This window comes from Coregonus clupeaformis, chromosome 7 (genome assembly GCF_020615455.1).
Source record: "Coregonus clupeaformis isolate EN_2021a chromosome 7, ASM2061545v1, whole genome shotgun sequence".
Classification (NCBI taxonomy): domain Eukaryota; kingdom Metazoa; phylum Chordata; class Actinopteri; order Salmoniformes; family Salmonidae; genus Coregonus; species Coregonus clupeaformis.
Genome location: NC_059198.1, coordinates 12492842 through 12502020, shown reverse-complemented (window position 1 = coordinate 12502020; position 9179 = coordinate 12492842). Strand labels below are relative to the sequence as shown.

General features: G+C 41.3%; 1 protein-coding gene across 2 annotated transcripts; it reads left to right on the top strand.

Moving 5' to 3' along the window:
* The first annotated feature begins 390 nt into the window (after positions 1 to 390).
* On the top strand, positions 391 to 7914 carry LOC121569385 (annexin A13). Of its 2 annotated transcripts, none has more exons than XM_041880290.2 (11): positions 391 to 508; positions 1460 to 1535; positions 1752 to 1846; positions 2464 to 2637; positions 2741 to 2774; positions 4477 to 4556; positions 4854 to 4922; positions 5008 to 5109; positions 5330 to 5405; positions 5679 to 5791; positions 6159 to 7914. In XM_041880290.2, the coding sequence occupies exons 1-11, from the start codon at positions 494 to 496 to the stop codon at positions 6276 to 6278; spliced, it is 954 nt and encodes a 317-aa protein (XP_041736224.1). In that variant the 5' UTR covers positions 391 to 493; the 3' UTR covers positions 6279 to 7914. The 2 variants fall into 2 exon arrangements, with proteins under 2 accessions (XP_041736224.1, XP_041736225.1); XM_041880291.2 differs by having other exon boundaries at positions 392 to 508; positions 2467 to 2637.
* Positions 7915 to 9179: the final 1265 nt, after the last annotated feature.

Here is a 9179-nt window from a genome sequence, read left to right as displayed (position 1 = left end):
AGGGCCAATTCGCTTTGCGCTCATAGCTATTAGGCTACTTGATTTACTTGGGTATATTCTTAGTGATCAATTAAAATGTTTATTGATAGCGCTATATTTACTACTATTATAGACAATTGGAGCACAACGTTCATATCTTTATTATTCTGAGTAGCATATGCATCAATGTAGTCTTGGAATGATCTAGGAGTATAAAATGGTTTGGAGAATAATAATCTATGTTTAATAATATCCCCATAGTAATCGTAAATTTACTTTTGTGTTCATAACATTTAAAATTTAAGGATGGAGATCATACAGGCGCCTCTCGAGTCGCTCTCTCCGATGTAAGTAAATGGTTAACTGAAGGAGGCGCTTTCAATTCCGTTATATTTCTGCGCGATGACGTCGCACATTGGTTTCACTCGCCAGTCGCCAGGACTTCCACAACTACGGTTAATCCGAGTCTCACCAGCAGCCAAAGCCTCTCAACAGCGGGACAAACATCTCGAGAATGGGCAACTGTCAAGTGAGTACCATCCTTTAAAAAAAATATTTGTATCATTTTACGCACCAAACGTAGGCCTATGCGCATGTTGAAGTTGCTGCGAGAAATGCGAATTAAAATGTTAAAGTTTAGGCCCCAATGGTCAGATTTTTTTATTTTTTTTTATGTGAAAAACGTAGTAAAACGAGGCAGATCTATTGGAAAGTTTAGGCCTATATGTTGAATATGTTTTTACAATTTCTGTGTAAATGTTTCATTGTAAGGGATATTGTAATGTCAAAACGACATTCCACACTAATCTCAAATACAATCTCGCGTCATTTGGTCAATTGAGTGCAGAATCTGTCCACGGGAGATTACACTATACCACAATTGAATGTGGGGTTATGGATACGATCACTTTGACTGAGATTGACATTTTTCAAATCCACGTAGCCCTTGACATTTTTCTATGGGTTTTTCAAATCCACATAGCCCTTGACAGTGAGGCCGGGGAAAACGCAGAGGAAGTGGCCACTGCGGAATTCGTCACAATCCGGTTAGATGAATGTAGGCCTAAACAATGAGTGAATTCGAGAGGAATGGTACCGATAGGAGTAGGGGGATGAGGGTGTTTCCACAGTCATCTCAATTTCGGCTATGGGGCCTCTACTTTGTTTGGTTAACACACAGCAGCGGCCAAATTCCTGAGCCGGTGCATTTCATGCCATTGCAGTTCATTGCATTGTCCCACATGTCATGTTACATTCTAATAGGCCAACTACAGTTTTATTACATATCTGAACAATTGATTCAAAACTTTTATAAAGCTATTCAGATGTCCAATCTTTTGTTGATTGGTGGCACCTACTATGTGTGTCTTTTTAATTCCCAACACAACAATGAGATACAATGGTGGTAGTTGTGTTGTGTTGATATTAGCATTTTATTGTCTTGTTTATGTCATAACAACTACTTTTATGTTAATTTAAGCCCACTATCGTGCCATATGAGGAGTTTGATGTTATGGCTGATATAAAGGCCATACGCAAAGCCTGTAAAGGCTTGGGTAAGTTGCAATATTTTTAGTTAATTTATAACTATGGCATTCCAGGGAAGCTTATGCTCAATGAGTGAGAGATTGTTTGGAAAGGTCTGTCAATGTGGATTTACTTATAATTAACATATAATAATATGCCATTTAGCTGTGCAATTGCTGTTTAAAGGTTCAGTGTGGCACCATAGTCCAATTGTTTTAATTGTATGATTGTGTTCTGTTGTGCAGGCACTGATGAACAAGCCATCATTGACATACTGGCTAACCGCTGTGCAGCCCAGCGGATGGAAATTAAACAAGCCTATTTTGATAAGTATGATGATGTGAGTATCAAACACATTCTATTAGAAGTAGAAGAATCTGACCATAGCACCGGTTCCAATCCAAGTGCCAATGCCGTTTAGCAAACTCCAGTCGGTGCTATGGTCAGATTACATGAAAATAAAGCTCTTTGGCCACGCATACAAGTCGTGGGTTTGGCGTCGAAAAACGGATGCATATGCAGAAAAGAGCCTCATACCTACTGTAAAATATGGTGGTGGATATTTGATGTTATGGGGCTATTTTGCTTCCATTTGTCCTGAGGCCTATGTTAAGGTCTAAGACATTTAAAGTACTAGGACATGTTAGCGCAAAACCTGGTTGCCTCTACCAGGAGGCTGAAACTTTGCTGCAAGTGGATCTTCCAGCAAGACAATCACCCCAAGCACACATCAAAATCCACAAAGAAATTGTTAATTGACCACAAAATCAACATTTTGTCATGGTCTTGGACTTGAACCCCATTGAAAACCTGTGGTTTGAATTGAAGAGGGCAGTCCATAAGCGCAGACGAAGGATATCAAGGATCTGGAAAGTTTCTGTATGAAAGAATGGTCAAAGATCCCTCCCAATGTGTTCTACAATCTCTCTCTCTCTCTCTTTCTCTCTTTCTCTGGAGAAGGAGTTGGTGGATGTGCTGAAGAGTGAACTGGGGGGGAACTTTGAGAATGCCGTCCTGGCCATGCTGGACCCTCCAGTCGTCTATGCAGTGAAGGAGCTCAGGAGGGCCATGAAGGGAGCAGGCACTGATGAGGATACTCTGGTGGAGATTCTGTGCACTGCCACAAATGATGTACGTTTCAGTTTCATTCTGAGTAGAATCATATAAGTCATTGGAAATAGAACATTTGAAACATAATGGTCTGATTAATTTTTCTATCTTTCTTTCCCAACAGGATATTCACATGTTCAAAGAATGCTACTTTCAGGGTAAGTACCAATGCCACCCCTCCCTCAATCAAGTTGTCTTTTTACATAATTATGTTGTGAACGAAGGAGGAAACTCATTGGGCTCGAGTTAATAGTTGGCATAACTTGAGAGACCCATAAGGCTTTGCAGCATACAGGTCACCTTATCAAAATAAAATGTATTGGTCGTGTACACAGATTTGCAGATGTTTTCGCAGGTGCAGTGAAATGCTTGTGTTTCTAGCTCCAACAGTGCAGTAATACTTATCAATAAAAAAACAATACACACATAATCCCCTCCCCCCCAAAAAAATATTAATATTTGCATGAGACATGACTAGAATACAGTATATACATACATATATATACATATAAAGTGGGTGAAACAGTATGTAAACATTGTTAAAGTGACCCATGTTTAATGACTCTATGTACACAGGGCAGCAGTCTCTAAGGTGCAGGGAAGAGTACCGGGTGGTAGCCGGCTAGAACAGTGACCTAAGGTTCAGGGCAGGGTACTGGGCGGAGTCCGGCTAGTGGTGACTATTTAACAGTCTGATGGCCTGGAGATAGAAGCTGTTTCTCAATCTCTCGGTCGCAGCTTTGATGCACCTGTACTGTCTCCGCCTTCTAGATGGTAGCAGGGGGAACAGGCCGTGGCTCGGTGGCTGAGGTCCTAGATGATCTTCTTGGCCTTCCTGTGACACTGGGTGCTGTAGATTTCCTGGTGAGCAGGCAGTACCAGGCGGTACCTGCTGTACCAGGCGGTGATACTGTAGAAGTTGGTGAGGCCAAGCCGAATTTCTGTTTGTGCCTTCTTCACCACTCTGTCTATGTGAATGGACCATTTCAGGTTGCCAGTGATGTGCATGCCGAGGAACTTGAAGCTTTTGACCCTCTCCACTCCACTGCGGCCCCTTCGATGTGGATGGGGGCGTGCTCTCTCTTTTGTCTCCAGTAGTCCATGATCAGCTCCTTTGTTTTGTTGAGGGAGAGGTTATTCTCCTGCCACCACTCCGTCGGAGCTCTCACCTCCTCCCTGTAGGCTGTCTCTTCAGGCCTACCACTGTTGTCAGCCAACTTGATGATTGAGTTGGAGACGTGCGTAGCCACGCAGTCATAGGTGAACAGGGAGTACAGGAGTGGGCTGAGCACGCACCCCTGTGCGGTCCCCGTGTTGCGGATCAGCGCCCGTCAGGAAGTTCAGGACCTAGTTGCACAGGGAGGGTTTCAGTCCCAGTTTACCTAGCTTAGTGATGGGCTTTGAGGTCACTAATGGTGTTGAAGGCTGAGCTGTAATCCATGAACAGCATTCGCAAATGCTGCCATCTATCCATGGTTTTTGGTTTGGATAAATTCTAACTGAACCAGTGTCATTCTGTTTCGATTCTGCCCATCCTGTTATTGTTTTCTGTACTGCTGATTCACTTTTGATTAGGGTTGCGATTAAAAAACGCATCTTGTTTTCATGACACCCATAATAACAAGATATATTTTTTAGCCACAATCTTGAATCAAAAGCGAATCAGCAGTACAGAAAACAACAACAGGATGGGAATAATCTTAACAGAATGACACCGGCTTTCCACCATGCCTTCCCCATTTGCTCAAATAGAATAATGACATCAGCAGTTATAAATAACAAGGGAACACCCATTCCTCTGCCCTTAATCTCATATTAACTCTCTCTCTCTTTCTCTTTGTTTCTCTGTGAATTCTCTAGTGCATGAACGGGACCTGGAATCAGATGTCGAAGGGGACACTAGTGGAGATGTGAGAAACCTGCTCACTGCTCTTTTACAGGTAAGTGGCCCCATGGTTTCACTCTTGGACTCTTGCCATGTAACACAATTCCCTTCCGTGTCTTTGGACTGAAATCAAGCTCCCTCTGCCTGGCCTCTCTCTTAACCCCAAGTGTCTCTCTCTCTTTCTATCTCACTCACTCACTCACACACACACAAACACTGGCTGGTTGGCTGTCTGCCTGCTTTTCCGATTTCCTTTCATTAGTAAAATGGTGGCCAGATACAATATCCTGAGCCAGACAGAAAGGCTACATTTCATCTCACCACAGAAGTCAGTGAAAGCTTTCTGTTCTAGGGCACCAGAGATGAGAGTTACGATGTGGATGAGGGTCTGGCTGAAGCAGATGCCACCGCCCTGTTTGAGGTATGGCATAGAGAAGTGCATTCAAGAAACAATAGTATCAAGAAGTGGATTTACCTGTTTAATTGAAATCATATTTACTATTTAGGCTGGTGAGGGATGTTTTGGAACGGATGAATCCACTTTCAGCTTCGTCCTGGCCAACAGAAACTACCTTCAGCTTCAGGCCACCTTCAAGGTGTATGAGCAGGTGGGTCCACTATTAGCAGCCTATGTCTGTTCACACAAGCTGAAATGAGTGCCTTGAATATTTATAGATATAAATAATAATATATGGTTATACTTCAATGTAGTTTATTTAGAACCTGTGGTAAGTCTATTTAATTGGAAGCACATCAGGCTCCATTTGTTGTAGCTATCCTCTGTACAAGTGTGTATGCTTCTATTCATTCCCTCCCTGCTTTCCCCAGCTCTCTGGAACAGAAATACTGGATGCCATTGATAATGAGGTCTCTGGGACACTGAAGGACTGCTACATCACACTTGGTATGTATACAACTTGGCTTGTGTGTGTTTGCGTGTGTGTGCGTGCAGAGATCATCTGAGGGCAGAGATGCCGAAGGGATGCATGTGACTCGAGTAAAGCGGGTATTACTCAGTATTTAGTTGGTTGTGTGGGTGACTGTTCAGAATTTCCTCTACCTAGCTTGCCTTTGTTCAAAATGTGAAATGGTGTTTTACGATACAGGCCTATTAACCAGTAACAAATTAGAAGTAACTGACAGTATATTTCAATGCCTTTTGATTTTCTCTTTTCAGTGAGGGTTGCTAAGAACCCTCAGTTGTATTTCGCCCGGCGACTGAATGAAGCCATGAAAGGAGCAGGCACTGATGAGGACACCCTCATCCGCATCCTTGTATGCCGCTCTGAGGTACAGTAACACATGGATCCAAACTCTCTGACAGAAACTTAGCATTGTGCTTGGCTCTATCAGACACCAAATCATTTGTGACCACTGACTACATTGTGATTACATACATCTAATTGATTTGGAATACTTTCTGTTATGGACACTTGATCATTTCTCCATAGCACATTTATAAACCATGCAAAATATGAAAACCGGGGGAGGCTATGCTATACTAACTTTGTGGACTATCATGGCAACACTTGAAGGCATTATACATGGCTCAGGGAATTGTGTGATCATTAAGAAAATGCCCCTTTTAGACTACTTGACATGGAATCTAAAAGCAGACAAACGTCAGCTAATGAGATAAGTGTTTTCTGTTCAACAGTATGATCTGGAGACCATTAAAGACATGTACCTGGAGAAGTACGACATGTCCCTGAAGGATGCCATCAAATCTGAGTGTGGTGGGGACTTCAAACGTCTCCTGCTGGCTATCTGCCATTGAGAGAGAAAGATTGAGAGGGGAAAGACAAAGCTGATAGAGAGCAGAGTGCATAAAAGGGACAGAGGGTGCTGCTGCTCACTCCTAGTCAAACTAACACTACTTACAATCGGTCCTACTGTCCTCAAACATGTGACATTCTCGGATAGGGCAGGGGGTGGTACTGGAGATAGCTCAAATCCAGCTGGTTCTGTTCTCCTGATTTGGCATTGAAGTCTAGGTTCCCTACAAAGTGTTATCATCAATATGTGGCTGCTATATTTGATCTACTTATCTAAAGGCAGTTGGATGCTTATAACATACCATGTGATGTGATTGGTTTTGATCGAGAGAAGTGCTAGGACTAGAGACTTACCGTAGACCAGCAATCCACATTACCAGTGAAACTTAGTAGCCCTAGTCCTTGAAATTCTGTTTACTGTGTACAGTTGTGTGACTAGATCTCAAATTCCTAAATTCTCTTTTCTGCAGTCAAATTGGCTAAGTGAAGTTCAGTAGGATCAGGTGTTTCACTGCTTGGTAGGAAGGTCAGTCTGCACACAAAAGGGCATTTGTAGGAACTGGGACTGGGTGTAGCTGGAAGATTACGGTTATAGCATTGTATTGGACCGACATAATAGCTCAAATATGTGATGGCTCACATTTTTGGGCTTGCATTTAAAATGATCTGCAAACATTTGGTCCATGCTTAGTGAGACACCAAATGGATTTGATCTATCCAGTGCCAGTATCTTCCACCCCAAACTCCATCTTCAGTATTAACGAGTGTTTAGAACTGTTAGCTAGCTAGTTATATGCAATCTGTCCATCTACCTTGAAGTTACAACTTAAATGAAGGAGAAATGAAAGTGTCCTTATGAAGCGATGGTATTTTATATGACAAGAAGAAGGATATGAATCAATGCACATATAATTGGATTTTGTTTTTAAATAATCAACACTCCCACTCCAAAGATAACTGCAGTGTAATTATACTGACTGATTAATCTTCATGTTGTCAGTCGAAAACAGTTATTTAATCAAATAAAGTAACTATGCATTGACTTCATGCTTCAATATGTTGCAAGCAAGGGAAACTGCCATGACAAATCTTCAAACACCTCATAAAATGTTTGTATTGCAAGACTAACACTTAAGATGTGTATTAAAACGATTAACTGTATTAAGACTGCAGCATTATATATCATACACGTGTTTAAATATTTACTGTATACACAAGAAGGTATTTGAAAAGGTCTCGGAAGGTATTTGAGAAAAAGATTTAGAGTTGTAAGTATGAAGTATCTAAACTCTTTGAATAGCATGATCTAAAATGTTATGACACTAACTGTCAATTCTGTGTCCCATAACGGCAGCAGTATTTTTAACATATTCCTATATTAGGAATTAGGTCATATTATAAAGTCCTGTAATCTCATATGAATAACTTGAGATATTTGTAACAATTTATAATGCTGGCTAGGCTACTGTGAATTCCATGCAAGAGAGGAAATGTTAACAGGGTTCAGACCATGCTCACCTGCCCTTATGGAAATATATGGAATAGGGACCAATATTTGCCTTTGTATCAGCTAAAGAATGTGTTTGGTAACAAATAAATACATGCAAATTACAGAATAAAATCGATGTTCTAAAATTATTTTTTTGTGTCTTTTTTTTGTGAACATAGGTCTGTTTTTTTGTGTGTTTTTTGTGTTTTATTTAACCTATATTTAACTAGGCAAGTGTTTATATAATCACATTTTACTGTACCTATTCAATAAGTTTATTGGCCTATATAAAGGCCTACATATATAAATATTATTATAAATATAATTAGTGTAGAAGGGGACATTTTACACTCAAACTGCAAGGTGCTCATGTTTCAAAGTTGAAGCTCATTTACTGCATTTCTACACCATCTTTTAACTGTAAAATGCTGTTTGGAGAGCTGCTGTAGCTTCCTTCACCTCAGTCGATAGGGGACTAAGTATTCCGTCATACAGCAATGGACAGCTGGGACACTTTTTTCGGCTATGAATGAACCCAGTGTGAAACGACAGGAATTCGCCCATCGGTTGATGCAATTCATAGACTGCACAGGAGAAGACAAACTTAATATTCAACCATCTGTCCTTATAATGAAGTTTGTTGCATGCTCTCTGTGATGAGTCTTTGGTCGTGCTACCCTGCTTAGATGTTGCATGCATCAACCAATGGTTACATGCCACCTCATTGACTGTTCTGTCAGGGACCAGATTGCAATAACGTGGGTCGTGTTCCTCTGCTCAGACCAATGACTGTAAATGAATGGACAAAGCCATCGATCACGTGAAACCATTCATTCCTATGTAGAGACTGAATAGCGCATTGAAGCCAAATGAAGTCGGTTAAGATGGCGTCTCATGGAGACATGAAATGCTCAGTTTAAGATACTCTAGGAAGTGACGTTGCAGGCTAGCTCAGTGCTGCTCCCTCTCATTGAGTAACTCAAATTGAAGGCTGACCTGGGTACTGCAGACTGCCATTAGCAACTACATTATCCATAATTATTATTCTGGGTGCGATTTTAAAATAATCGGTTCAAGGACATACATCTGGTGTGTTAGAAGCAATTATTGTTACCATGATTTTCTTAAATTTTGTATTTATTTATGCAAAGACTGACCACGAAGATTGCCATTTTTCCATTCACTATAATGGGGATCCTGTTTTCTGCTAACAATGCCTGCAGTACCGAGGTCGGCCTTGAACTTCTGGGGCTTCAATGAGAGGGGGCAGTCCTTCTCCCCTGGGTGCAATGATACTGGCCCTGGGCCAGAGGTACTGGATATAATGACGACATATCTATGTCTCCACTCTAACAATGGAATTCGTTGTCCACATAGCGGAACGGTGGGCTGTCAAGCTCCTGCCTATTCATCT